Genomic DNA, 14,902 nt, shown 5'->3' on the forward strand with positions numbered 1-14,902 from the left:
ATATATAAATTTGTATACAGTATAAAATTCACAAAGTTAGAGATAGTTATTATATTATTTACTTATATATTACGCTTAAAAAAGTGAAGGGGTGGCGGAAAGACAAGGGAAGACGCGGAGAGATGTTACGATGCCTGAGCCAATCAGCGTGAGGAACGCTGTGTTCGATCTTCTCTGGGTAAATAAAGCTACCAGCGATGTCTTTTAGTTTTCTTTTTTGCGATATTTGTCGGAGAAAGCTCAATTCAGCCGCTTGTATCTGGGATCTCGTTCTTTCGGTCATGACCCAAAGCTCATGACCATAGGTGAGGGTAGGAACGTAGATTGACCGGTAAATCGAGAGCTTTGCCTTTCGGCTCAGCTCCTTCTTCACCACAACGGACCGATACAGCCACTGCATTACTGCGGCCGCTGCACCGATCCGCCTGTCAATCTTACGCTCCATCCTACCCTCACTCGTGAACAAGACCCCAAGATACTTAAACTCCTCCACCTGAAGCAGGACTTCCTCCCCAACCCTGAGGGTGCAAATCACCTTTTTCCGGTCGAGAACCATGGCCTCGGACTTAGAGGTGCTAATTCTCATCCCAGCTGCTTTACACTCGACTGCAAACCGCCCCGGTGTTTGCTGCAGGTCCTGGTTCGAAGAGGCCATCAAGACCACATCATCAAAGCAGAGATGAAATCCGGTGAAATCCGGTATGCGATATTTGTACTGTTTAATTTTTTGTAGTTTAGAAAAAGTTTTTGTATCACAAAAATAATAAAAATATTGTAAACTAAAAAAATATTTACCGTAAAATATCGCGATATAGCTAAACTCTCACGAGATTGGAATAAAAAACTCTACTGAGGGAGTGAAAGGAGAACCTCAACTTGACAAATCTAGGATTAGTGACACTTTAAAGATACCAAACAAATGTTATGACCCTTTTGATTACTTTTGTGGACCCAGTAGAGGTTGCAGACCTCAGGGAGAACAGGGAGAACCCTTCAAATATAAATATAAATATATCTTTTTATTTTCATTCATTATTAATCTTAATTCGTCAACTGAACCATGAGGCTGTGGGGGTTTTCAGGACCACATGTATTGCAAGAAAATGTTGGTACTTGCTCAATATGCCACAGCTGGCCGAGGTAGGATTTGAACCTGCAACCCTGATATTTGAATTTGTAGAAATAAATTGGAGGGAGTGAAAGGAAAACCTCAACCTGACAAATCAAGGATTAGTGACACTTTGAACAGAGGTCAGACTACCGGGTGTTTTATAGCTACCCATTAAGCTAGCTATAAATAAATATGAACAGATGAGTTAATAGTCAGTGCGTTACATTTGTCAGTATCTTTCCGGAACAGATGATGTTTTTCATTCAGTGAGGTGCTTTGTGTAACAGACATAAAGAGCCAGAATGAAGTCTTATTGTGACGACCTTCCGGGACTGTAACTTTGTTCCTCTGTGAAAAGCGAAATATAATGTACTTACGGATGAAGAATGTGGCCTCGTCAGCGTCACATTTCCCTCTGTGATTCACACATTTGTATATGGAAACCTTCTAATAGACTTCTCTGTGGGCAGGGATGTTCTAATGGTTTCCTTGACGATCAAGTACAGCCGCTGTAGCTATAGCATAAAGAAGGCGGCCAAAGGTTGACATCAGTTTCGCTCAAGATGTTCCCTTACAAATGGCACAACAAAACACAAATAGCATGCAAGTAATAAACCAAACAGATAAGCAGTTTGAGCATTTGTATCCTGGCACGATAACCTTACCATGTCCAATAGTAACTTGGAGTATCTGCCAATACAGATGTAAATTCGATACCTTCTTTTCCGATACCTTCTTTTCTCCTCCAGCATGCCGTGGACTAGCGTTGCTGAGGCAATATTGTCCCTGTTAACGACATGTTGTGTTAAGTTATGTTTAGCATTTAGGCCTAGGTATCGTCTCGGTCGGATTTTATTTATTTTTTAGGTTTGATTCTGAGATTTTGACAAATACTGGATCGATACCGATACAGAGTATTGGATCGAAAACCGATACTGAGTATCAGATCGCGTCATCCCTAGTCTTATTCCAACCTCTAATGGCAAAATTAGGGATGTCCGCTATTAACTTTTTGCCGAAATCCAATATGCCTATATTGTTCAAACACTTACCGTATTTTCCACACTATAAGGCACACTTAAAAGCCTGTAATTTTCTCAGAAATCGACAGTGTACCTTATAACACGGGGCGCCTTATGTATTACCTTTGATTGCGCTTACTGAGCTCAAACCAATTCAACAATGATGTTTAACTCTGTTATCACAATTAGAAGATGCTCAACAACAATTGTTACAGTATAGTTGTATAACCCAAATCCGCGCAACGTCACGTCGTGCCTCCCAACACCTGGAGACTTTACGTTGTGTTTTTGTATTGTCGATGTATGGTGCGATGCAGGACGACGTGGTCAAGAACTCTTTTTTTATCGATGCAGAACACTCTCTCTGCAAAACAACGTCCGCACTTCCACACGGAACAACGTCAAAACAACAATACGTAGTTAGTGATGTGTCGTTCGCGAGTGATTCGTTCAAAATGAACCGAGTCATATTGAACTCACGAATCACTCACAAATCACTCACTGCGAACAAATCACTCTCTGCAAACTAATCTTTCACTGTGAACTAATCTATCATTGCAAACGAACCATTCTCTGTGAACTAATCTTTCGCCGTGAACTAATCTTTCGCTGTGAACGAATCATTCTCTGTGAACTAAACTTTCACTTCGTTCTCGCAGATTCGTTCTGTTTGTCACGTGACAGAGAGCTCGGGTCTCTTTTGCTCTCATTCATCTTCACATTGTGGTGTGTTTTTATTTCTTATGTTTTCACATGGTATTTTAACTGCTTATGGCATTTTGTGTACTTTGTAGACTTTGTCAGCGGAAGCAAACCATGTTGCCTTATGTATTTAGTGTCGGAGAACCGCAGCCTTATTTACAACGACCACAATAGGGCTAAAGCGCCACCTGCTGTAAAACGAATGAAATGATTAGTTCAAGATTCGTTCACGACTCGTTCATTTTACTCTTCGAGAGTCAAAGATTCGAATCAATAAAAAGAGTCGGTCTTCCCATCACTAAATACGTAGTGATGTGTCGTTTGCGAGTTATTCGTTCGAAATGAACGAATCTTTCATGTGACTCGTGAATCCCGAGTCATATGAAAGATTTGTAACTTGTGACTCCCGAGTCATATAAAAGATTTGTTCATATTGAACTCACGAATCACTCACTGCGAACAAATCACTCTCTGCGAACTAATTCTTCACTACGAACTAATCTTTCGCCGTGAACTAATCTTTCGCTTCGTTCTCGCAGATTCGTTTCATTTGTCACGTGACAGAGAGCTCGGGTCTCTTTTGCTCTCATTCATCTTCACATTGTGGTGTGTTTTTATTTCTTAGCTTTTCGCCTGGTTTTAATTACTTATGGCATTTTGTGTACTTTGTAGACTTTGTCAGCGGAAGCAAACCATGTTGCCTTCAGTATTTAGTGTCGGAGAACCGCAGCCTTCTTTACAACGCCCACAATAGTCAAAGATTCGAATCAATAAAAAGAGTCGGTCTTCCCATCACTATGGGATACGGTGACCTTTCAGAAAAAAAATAGTAACAACCGCCTTAAACATTTGGGCAAAACCCAGGCTTTGGGTTATCAGGTTTTTATTAATGCAGGAAAAAACGATAACTAAATATATATAATTGATAATTCTTATCAATTTTACATAATTAAGTTAATATCGTCTATAATATGGGTTGTCCACTAACTATCGGACATCCCTAGCCAAAATAAAAGTTTTCCTTATTTCAAATGACAATTCCCGCCTTAACCAGCCCACATCTATTTAAAATGTGCTGCAGCAGAAGGAACAAGGGTTTGAAGTGTTTGAGTGTGTGGTTGTCGTGACAGGTCGGACCTGTGCAGTCTGTGTCCAACCGACCGGTGCGAACATGCTCTGCTCACGCACTCACCGTACGGCTCTGCGTGGCTGAAGTGGATTAAGTGATCCAAGTGAGGGCTGTGGAGGAGGACGCGCCACCATTACGGTGAATGATCCTCCTGTCCTCACTCTCCAACCTGCACTTCACAGCAGCCCAAAGTGGGAGAGAAGGAGGCGAGGTGGCGACACAGCGTGGGAATTAGCCACTTTAGCTCCAAATTTTTATATCAAGGACACTTAGCGCGTGTAAATTAGCCACTTCCCTGACAGACGTAGAGGACGGATTAAACAAACAGGCCACACAGAAACCCTAGTGATGGGACAGAGAATGAGTCAAAATGTCCTCCTGACTAAAATATCCTATTATAATCTTCCGACTTTTCTCCTTTCCAAAAAAAGTCCTACATGACTGTGAGATCCTAGCTTAGCGTCTGGTTTGATAACAGGCTCTTAGAGAATCACGACGTTAGCCTTTAGAGAAACTTGAGCATGACATCAACCTACGGAGGATAATTTTGAATATTGTTGTGAATACTATGTCGGTTCAGGTGGAGTACAGTGCAGTGCAGTACAGTACAGCACAGTACAGTACAGTGCAGTACAGTGCCGTGCAGTACAGTACAGTACAGTACGGTGCAGTACAGTGCAGTGCAGTACAGTACAGCACAGTACAGTACAGTGCAGTACAGTACAGTACAGTACAGTGCAGTACGGTAGAGTACAGTACAGTGCAGTACAGTGCAGTGCAGTACAGTACAGCACAGTACAGTACAGTGCAGTACAGTGCCGTGCAGTACAGTACAGTACAGTATGTGCCACCAGCAAAAAGACTACAAAATGTCACTCATGGGGTTTTGTTATCAAAACTGCAGAAAGTTCTGTCATAGTACATGTCAGAACCCAGTTCTGATTTTCTTCTCCTCCTAGGACCACGGATAACCCTATCTATTTCTATTTATTTTACTTTTAGTTTTTGTTTGTATTTTTAGTTTGAATTAATCAATGTTATTATTCGATTAGTTCATTCTTTAGTGTGAACATTAGCATGCCTGCCTCGGACGCTGAGAGACCTGGGTTCGATTCCCAGAGGAACCACATGATCGGTCCCTGCTGGATCTGCTGTCAACACAAGAGTTGTCCAAATATGGGATCAGTGAATTTCTTTTTTTTTTTTTTTTTTTTTAAAAGCCTGATTAACTGAGATACAGTACATCAATGTTCTTAAAACTGACACAAAAATATCACAGAAAGTGACTGAACAGCAGGTGGATGTCTGTGTTTCACATGTTCTGTTGATAAAGGTAAACTGTCCTAATACAGAACCATGTTCTCCTTTATTATACAGTCCACGGCTGTAATTGCCTTTAATCCGTCCTCACCATCCTGTCAATTAATTTTTACCTCATTATTTCACTGTGGGTTTTGAACGAGCATATGCTGTATTGAGGTGGAAAAATTTGTAAAGAGCTTCTTTTTTCTCCTTTCATCTGCTCAAAGGGAACATTAAATGCTGGTGTGTCACACAGAGCCGTGTTCTGCATAACAGCTTCTTCTGAGCCGTGAACGCACCGCCATTTTCCTATCTAAGATCATTTTGTAAAAACGCAGGGCATTTAAAGGTGACATCATGACTTTTAAACTAGACCAAATGTTTACAGACTAGATTTTATTTTATTACAATAAAAAAGACATTGTTAGACTTAAAGTAAATATAAATATATTTTTATTTTAAATAATTATCAAGCTTAACCCGTCAACTGAATCCTGGGGCAGTGGAGGCCTTCAGGACCCCTTTCAGGTATTGCAAGAAAATGTTGGTACTTGCTCAATATGCCACAGCCGACCAGGGTAAGATTTGAACCCTCAACCCTGATATTTGAAGTTTGGGAAAAATGGCCAAAAGGTTTTTATGAACCCCTTAAGGAAGGAAGGAAGAGCCTTTATTGTCATATCAACAAAGTGATACGAGATTAGTTTGTACAACCCGTTCCAAGAATACATGAATAGACAATAAGACAATACAAATTGGTTAACGAGGCGAGACAGGAACAGGAAGGCCAGGACACAGCCACCTAAGGTGCACCCTATAATAGATGAAAAACAACTGAAAAACGCTGGGTAAGGAGGTGGAGGGAAAAAAGACAACTCCAAACTAGGCCCCGTGGGAAGAGGGGCCCAGTGTGGGATCTGGAAAAAAAAACCTCTCAGCACAAAGCACAATCAAGACATTATCACAACACGAGGACATCTGCACATGTGGGAGTTGGGCAGGAGAATCGGGGCGGGGGGTTACGGCACGATCGAGTCTGGGAGGGCCGCAGCATCTTGCGCCGCCCTCGACCTTCCCCGACCGCGTCGCAACAGGGGAGGGAGGGAGGCTGTAAGGGGCCAAAGAAGGCGTTGAATCAGGGGTAAGGGTAAGTGTCTCAGGGGGGAGGGGGTAGTGGGGGTTCGGAGCGTCTTGTCTGCATAAACATCCAGGAGAGTAGAGAGATAACCGTCCTTGAGAAGCCCGGTTATGTCTGGGAGCCAATGAAGATAGTAGATTTGTTTAGGGACAGGGCGACGCTGGAATCTTCTGTCTGCCCTTGAATGTCTCTGAATGTCTCTGAGTCTCCCGGTGGCTTGCTTCAATATGTCCGAATTTGGTGGCCAGATTCAGCCGAGCCGAGCCGCCAACTTCTCCAAGTTGGTATCCAGTATGCGAAAGCGCTCGAAAACCGCATCCAGTTTGCGGTTGATCTCGCAAATCGCCTGAGTCTGAGAAGGGTTGCTCGGGTTTGCTTCACAGATTTCATGATGACATTAGATTTCTGAAAAGTGCATCACTAGTTAAATAGAACCTAATTAAAAAAATATCTGCGCCATTTTGCAACTTAATTTTTATTTTTCGAGAAGACCGGGAAAAAATGATGGGGAGCAGGACACAGCTGAGGTCCATTTAGAATCTAAAGGGACCTCAGCTGGGACCTGCTGCCTATCAATTATTCCCAATCATTATACACAGTACAGTACACTGAATCATCTAAGCCTAATATTATTATTTAAGCCTAAAACATATGAGAACGGTATATTTCCTAAGAAAACAGGAGCAGCCATCTGAGTGGAGGTCACAGCGTGCTGACTGATGGAGGACAGGAGAAAAACATTTCAGTTTCCAGTTTCCAGAGGAGAAAAAAAATCTTTAAATTAAATGAACTAAAAGCTCTACCCTTGAATGTTCTTTAGCTGATACTCCAATACCAAATGTACTCTACTAGCACTCAGGTCAAGAATCAAAAGCTTAAGTGAGTTGAATTTGTTGTTTTGGTACTGCTCTTAGGTGTACTGTGTACAGCCCAAAACTAAAAACAGAAATTGATTATAAAGGTAATGGTTGATTATAAAGGTAACCGAGGAGATTCAGGGTAAAATTTAAGACTAAATTCAAATGAAATTCAAGGTTTAGATCAGTTTGATTTGATCAGTCATACTGTTGTGATAAAAAAGGTAAATATGCGACAATTATACGTAAAATTACAGCTACTTAATCCTAAATTGTTAATATTTTGTAAGATGATTATTTAATAATTCTTTGCTATTTTCTAGTTAATAATGTTGCAAATATTTAATTAATATTTTCAATATTTCGATTCATTCATGCAGTATTTAGTTATTTCATATATCATCTTACTTTTTGACTTGGGATTTGTAAATTGTAAGTGCTCAAATGATAATAATAATAATACATTTTATTTCACAGGCGCCTTTCTGTCACCCAAGGACACTTTACAGTGAATACAAAGACAACAGCACAGCATTAAAAAAAACAATAAAACATTAAAACATTAAGGACAAGTTAAAATACAGCAGTGAAATATCAGATGGCGAAGGCAATTTTAAACAGATGAGTTTTAAGTGCAGATTTGAATTGTAGGAGTGATTTGATGTTCCTCAAGACGGGGGGTAGAGAGTTCCAGAGCTGTACAGCGACATGAAGAAGGTCTGAGATGTATGCTGGAGCAGAGTTGTGGACAGGAGTGATGTGGTGGATGGAAGGGGTTCTAGTAATGATGCGGGCGGCTGAGTTCTGGACCAGTTGGAGCTTATGGAGAGACTTGTGGACAAACTTCTGTCTTTCGTCGCCATTTTGTTTCCATATTTATTTTGAGAGTTATTGAAAAACATTCGCAGCATTTCTTTTTTTTTTTTGACAAAAGATTTTGTTTCAGCAGTATCAACAGCAGGTGGCGGTGTGGAGCGTCCCTCCTCTAAGCCATTCCACAGAAGAAAATCGCACTGTTAGCCTGTTAGCAGCTACGGCGGTTGCGTTCGTCCTGCCGTGCGCTACACAGTAAACATGTTTCTGCAAACAGTGAGGCCGTGGTTGCTCCGGTGTCGGAGTTTACCCGTGGCCTGTTCCAGACCGTACTACGCCGATAAGGTTGCTCGACTCGGCTCTGAGGCTGACAAACAGTCGTCTATCTACCAGGTAGGTTAGCCTGATGCTAACGGCAGCAACTCTGAGCTGTCGGTGTTGCTCTAATGTGTCCTTGTTTATATAAACGTCAGTTTTTGTCGCTCGTTGAGGTTTTCACGGTTGCCAGGACATACTTTATATTGCAACAAATATTTATAATTAGTTACATAGAGGTTTTGCCGTATCCCGAAAACTGCAAAACAAGAGGTCATTAAACGCACTGACCGCTACAGCCATGACATTTCTGCTGCTTAATAGGTCAAAGTAAATAATAAAAATTAATATGGCTATTGCATGCATTACTTAAAAAATGTCATTATTATTCTACATTATGCAGGGTTTTTTGTTGTTGCTCGCTTTGTTTGCTTCCTGCAGAGTATAAATATCAAAGCTAGCATAGTGAAGCTACCACGAAAACATGAGAATTTTCCAAAAGTCCATGGTTAAAAACGTTTATAATCCATCTTTTAGCATTTTATCACTTTTTAGCATCTACTGTAAAATTCTATTCATTCATTTGTTATTCTTTTTAAGTTTATTTTAGTTTGGGTTTTCCCTGTGCTTACTGTTTGCTGTACAAATACGTTTTGTTTACAATTTAATAACTTATTATTGACCATGTCGTCGATTCTTTATGAGGTATCAATGTAGTGGTGACTTTACGTATAAATTAGGTTGCATCACCTTTTATATTACGTTAAATGTCATAATTTTTTATCTTTCAATAAAAAATATTGAATGATTATTTTGCAAAAAAACAACAACAAACAAAACAAAACAAGAAGCAACAAAAAACGTTGAAGCCCATATGATTAATTTAATGTTCAGTTGTAATGTCAAAATGTACCACTAGATGGCACCACCACCACACGCCATGTGTTTTATCTTCAGCGGCTGTAAAATTTGCTTAATTTCATTAAAGAAGAGTTAAGTTTCTTTACTATTTTATTTTTAATAATCATAACATTTCCGCATTTTAAAAAATGGCTTTCCTTTAAAATATTCCTCTTCTTAAATCCCAGGAAAATTATGAACAAATGCAAGTTCTTGTTGATGAACTGAAGAGTCGAACAGAGAAGATCAAACTGGGTAGGTAGGAGTCGACTGATGTGATGTGGTCAACACTGATTAACAATCACAGGACTTCATGTTTGATATGAATGTTTGATAAATTATTAATATCAATATTCTTTTGTCCATTAACCCCTTCTGTTTAAGGCCTCTAATAACAATGTTGAGTTCATGACGTCCATGACAAGTTACATTTGATAGTTCAACAGAGATGTTATTTATGTCATGAGAACAAGAGCCATCTCATGGTTCTATTTAAAGTTGAATATTTTTTGAACATCCTCTTTGTTCTTTTTACTTCAGGTGGAGGAGAAAAGGCCCGGAGACTTCACATCTCACGAGGGAAACTCCTGCCAAGAGAGAGAATAGACCGACTTCTGGACCCTGGGTAGTTTATCTTTTATCTGTTTCTCCTGGAGCGTAGACACTCATGACAGTGAACGCAGTTGTTAGACGTGGAAACACATTTCCTAATAGTAGTACTTAGTAGCATCAGTGGTAGTAGTAGTATTAGTAGTGGTAGTGGGAGAAGTAGTATCAGTGGTAGTAGTTATAGTAGTAGTGGTCGTAGTAATGGTAGAAGTGGTAGAAGTAGTGATAGTAGTAGTAGTATCAGTAGTGGTAGTAGTAGTAGTAGTAGTATCAGTGGTAGTAGTTATAGTAGTAGTGGTCGTAGTAATGGTAGAAGTGGTAGAAGTAGTGATAGTAGTAGTAGTATCAGTAGTGGTAGTAGTAGTGGTAGTAATAGTAGCAATGGTGGTAGTAATAGAAGTAGTTGTTGTGGTAGCAGTAGTGGTAATAGTAGTAATAATTTTAGTAGTGGGGTACTAGTAGTGGTAGAAATAGTAACAATGGTAGTGGCAGTAGTACGAGTAGTACTGGTAGTGGTGCGAGTTGTAGTATCAGTGGTAGTAGTAGTTGTACGAGTGGTATTAGCAGTAGTAATATAAGTGGTAGTACTAGTGGTAGTACTAGTGGTAGTAGTGGTCGTAGTAATGGTAGAAGTGGTAGAAGTAGTGATAGTAGTAGTAGTATCAGTGGTAGTAGTTATAGTAGTAGTGGTCGTAGTAATGGTAGAAGTGGTAGAAGTAGCGATAGTAGTAGTAGTAGTATCAGTGGTAGTAGTTATAGTAGTAGTAGTATCGGTGGTGGTAGTAGTATGTGTGATAGTAGTAGTGGTAGAAGTAGTATCAGTGGTAGTAGTATTACCTGTAGTAGTAGTAGTAGTGGTAGTAGTAGTAGTAGTAGTACTATCAGTAGTAGAAGTGGTAATAGTATCAGTAGTAGTAGTAGTAGTAGTAGTATCAGTAGTAGTGGTAGTAGTAGTTGTAGTAGTTGTAGTAACTCAGTTTGTAACAGGTTTATTCTCAGCAGTTTTATGTTAAATGCTATCAGGAAAATCCCTGCTGTAGTTTGGTGGAAAATGCTGGAAATATTTGATGAAGGAGAAGATTTGACAAATGTTTTCTTCAGACTGAGCCAACATCAGTGTGTGTGTGTGTGCACGCGAGAGAGAGAGAGAGAGTGTGTGTGTGTGTGCGCGCGCGCGATTGTGTGTGTGAGAGAGTGTACAGTATGTGTGTGTGTGAGTCCAAGTCCTTAAAGTTTTTCCTTTTTTTTGCAGGACACCTTTTTTGGAATTCTCCCAGTTTGCAGCGTATCAGTTGTACAAGAACGAGGAAGTCCCAGCAGGAGGAATCATCGCTGGGATTGGGAGAGTTTCAGGGTGAGTGCTGTGACCATGATAGGTTGCTGGTTTGATTCTAGACTCCTGTTGGTGAGACTCCAGATCATAATCAGTATCAAGTATTTGGAGATGTATTACAAATATTAAAAAAAAAATCATATTAAAAATACTGCGTTAAAACCATTTATTTTACATATTTATTTATCTTTTTGTCATGTGTTTTTTATTAAAGTTATATAGATGGCGCTGTAGAAGCACTATAATAAAATCTATAATAAAAATGTATTTCTTGTTTCTTGGTTTAATTGATTTTCCTTTTCCTTCTAAAAGCAACAAATTCCAAAACTGATTGTTTTGTTTTTTCTTCCTTTTCTCCTCAGGGTTGAATGTGTTATCGTTGCAAACGATGCAACAGTCAAAGGGGGAGCGTATTATCCAATGACGGTGAAGAAACACCTTCGTGCCCAGGAAATAGCCCAGCAGAACCATTTACCATGTATTTACTTGGGTGAGTTTTTCTTGCATTTACAGCCCATTGTACAAACACGATGCGTTCACTGTCATCAGTGCTATTTAACCTATGACGGATGGATGTTAAATGTTATTACCATGTATATTTACCTTGTGTATTTCTATATTTGTACCAAGCTTAATTTCTGTCTAAAAAAAGAGTGTTGTTTTTTTATATTTATATTTTCCTCCATGCTTCTTACATGAGATTTTATCATTAGTCTAAATATTTGGATGCTGTTCCTTCAGTGGACTCTGGGGGCGCCAATCTGCCCAGACAGGCAGATGTCTTTCCAGACAGAGATCATTTTGGACGGATCTTCTACAACCAGGCCAAGATGTCTTCAGAGGGAATCGCACAGGTGACACTATCCATCCATCCATCCATCCATCCATCCATCCATCCATCCATCCATCTATACATCTACCTATATATATTTATATACCGTAAATATAAATCTTAATATTTCAAAGTTGTCTTTAATGCTGCTGATTTGAACTGACAGATTACATGATTTGTCAAATCAACCTTCTGTGCACAACTTAAAAAAAAACACTTCAGTTCTGCTCCATTGCCTCTCTATAACTGTGAACAGAGCTCCCCCTGTCTGCTCACAGTGCAACTGCATGAATTTTCTGTCATCTCAAACTTTTTTTTTTTTTTTGTTTGATAAAGGATGTCAACAAACACATGTAGATAAACTACTACTGAGGGTTTGATGAGATGCTACTCTGGTTGTGTCACCGTCTGCTCTGTGGTTCTGGTTCTTTCAGATAGCAGTGGTCATGGGCTCCTGCACTGCTGGAGGAGCTTATGTACCGGCCATGGCAGATGAGAGCATCATTGTTCGGAAACAAGGAACAATTTTCCTCGGAGGACCTCCGCTGGTAGGTCCACTTCCTGGGTGTTGACCGTGATTGGTCCACAGGTTCTGTCAGATTTGTTGCTCACAGACAACAAACCACCAGAACAGTGTTGTGAAGTTGTCGACCAGTGTGTGTTTTTTTTTTGTTGTTGTTTGTTTTGTTTTTTTCACATTCAATTATTTTTACTACCAATTTATTTCTGTTATGTTCTGTGTCAACCACCAGAGGGCGCACTTGTTCTCAGACATTTAAATGGGAGAGTTGTTTATCTCAGTCACAGCATCCTACACAAAACAAAACATGTAAATATATAATAATACATATATGTATCACAAAAAATACATGGAAATACAAATATATTACATGAGCATACGCAGTTTTGGGGAATTTTGTATTCACGTATAAATGAATGAATATGGTTTTTATAATTTTCTCAGCCTGGTTGCCCCGCAGCGGTCCACGACCCACATGTTTAAAAATATTGACATTTTAAAAAAAGAAAAAAAAAAACCCAGCAGTGCCTTCATCTCATGTCTTTTTGAGGATGAATTTCTTGGTTCTCTACATTTACTTTAAATAGCATTTGAAATTAAGACAGAGTTTATTTCTCCGTGTATTTATTTATACTCACTCATATCCAGGTACTGTGTGAATCATTTACATGTACTTTGCCCAAATCCTCTGTTTGGCTGTTCTCATTATTTTTTATTTTTTACCTCTGACTCAGAGTTACAGCCTGAAAGAAAATAAAGTATAAATAGAATTTTTAAACAATGCAAAAGACAACTTTGTATGAATATCATTTCTATATATTTTTTAAAATTTATTTTCATATCTTTTTATGCTTTTCTTTTGTTGTTCAGGTCAAAGCTGCCACTGGAGAGGTGGTTTCTGCCGAGGATCTCGGTGGAGCTGATCTCCATTGCAAGTATGAAAGTTTTTTTTTTTCTTACAAAAATATAAATTTCTGACTTTTTATTTATCACAACAATGACAAAGTAGACAACAATTAGAGAAGAAATACCGGATGAAAACCGTCAGTTATTCCGGAGGCTTCTGTTGTTACTAATAAATATGTCAGCTGATTGTTTTACTGTTATCTGGTGTCTTTTGCAGGAAGTCTGGTGTGACAGACCATTACGCTTTAGAAGATAATCACGCTCTTCATCTGGCCAGGAAGGCGGTCAGAAACCTCAACTACAGGAAGAACCTTGAAGTCAGTACCACTTTAAATTTCCTTTTTTTTTTTTTTTACTTTTCCATCTACCTTCTACTGTTGGCACTGACCCTAAGTTTCTCTCATCAATCACAAGGTCACAACAGAGCCAGTTGAAGCCCCTCTCTTCCCCCCAGACGAACTCTACGGAATAGTTGGAGCAAATCTGAAACGTAACTTCGACATCAAAGAGGTAGGTGCTTTTCATATTTGTATTTTTTTTTTTTTTTTGAATCCCAGCATACTAGGTCAGAGGTCACAGCTTTAAACAACAGAAGACCCTTTTCTTTTTTACATTATTTTACAACCAGAATTTACTTCAGAGCGCAAGTGTTTGTTTATTAGAAAATATATGGCTTAATTTTTTTTTTTTACTCGCCATAATATACAGATTGATACTTCTGGCTGTATATACAGGACTTTGTATCAATGTGAAAGTGTAAGAAGTTTTTGTTCTTTGGAAATTGGAGAAAAAAAAATGTATGCAGTGTTACGTCAGGATCTTTTCTGTTTAACCCAGTGGTTCCCAATCATTTTTGGTTTCTGACCCCATATTGACATCACAAATCTTTGGCGACCCCTAAGAATTTTTTCCCCATCACATGACCTCAACAACCAATCAAACGCCAGCTCAGATACTTTTAAATGCTGCTTTTTATTTGAACCGGATTTATATTCATGACAGTGAAATAATACTGTTTTTAATTATAATTTCAAATATATATATATATATACATTTTTAATTATCTATTAGACATTTTAGGTGACCCTGTGTGGTGTCGCGACCCCCAGGTTGAAACAGGCAGCTTTAATGTGTAAAGATTTGTCGTTACTTAATGGATATTACACTGTGTTGCCGTTAAGAGGCCGTTTGATTTGACAGACAACGTTTATTCTCGTAAGTAACGTGGAATAAAAGCACATTTGTCTCCTCCGGCGACAGAACGCTCTTTAAATGTTTGTACTTGTCTTCTGTTAAGAGCCCGGTCTCTAATGGGTGACGATGATGTCATCCATCACCGCCTTTCTTCTCTACACGATGCATTGGTTCTTTGCCAAACGTCCTGATTACGTTTTGTTTTTTTTTTTGTGCTGA

General features: G+C 39.1%; 1 protein-coding gene across 1 annotated transcript in view; it reads left to right on the forward strand.

Annotated features, from left to right (window-relative positions):
* Positions 1-8,221: 8,221 nt before the first annotated feature.
* Positions 8,222-14,902, forward strand: part of mccc2 (methylcrotonyl-CoA carboxylase subunit 2) — a 14,824-nt gene continuing 8,143 nt past the window's right edge. Inside the window, exons 1-10 of the mRNA XM_008336353.3 lie at positions 8,222-8,467; positions 9,478-9,544; positions 9,830-9,914; positions 11,151-11,252; positions 11,594-11,721; positions 11,973-12,085; positions 12,498-12,611; positions 13,454-13,518; positions 13,707-13,806; positions 13,904-13,999. Coding sequence (XP_008334575.1) covers positions 8,336-8,467; positions 9,478-9,544; positions 9,830-9,914; positions 11,151-11,252; positions 11,594-11,721; positions 11,973-12,085; positions 12,498-12,611; positions 13,454-13,518; positions 13,707-13,806; positions 13,904-13,999 — 1,002 coding nt within the window. The 5' untranslated portion in view covers positions 8,222-8,335. The remainder of the gene's footprint in view (positions 8,468-9,477; positions 9,545-9,829; positions 9,915-11,150; positions 11,253-11,593; positions 11,722-11,972; positions 12,086-12,497; positions 12,612-13,453; positions 13,519-13,706; positions 13,807-13,903; positions 14,000-14,902) is intronic.

The sequence above is a fragment of the Cynoglossus semilaevis genome, chromosome Z (genome assembly GCF_000523025.1).
Source record: "Cynoglossus semilaevis isolate Cse_v1.0 chromosome Z, Cse_v1.0, whole genome shotgun sequence".
NCBI classification, from domain to species: Eukaryota; Metazoa; Chordata; class Actinopteri; order Pleuronectiformes; family Cynoglossidae; genus Cynoglossus; species Cynoglossus semilaevis.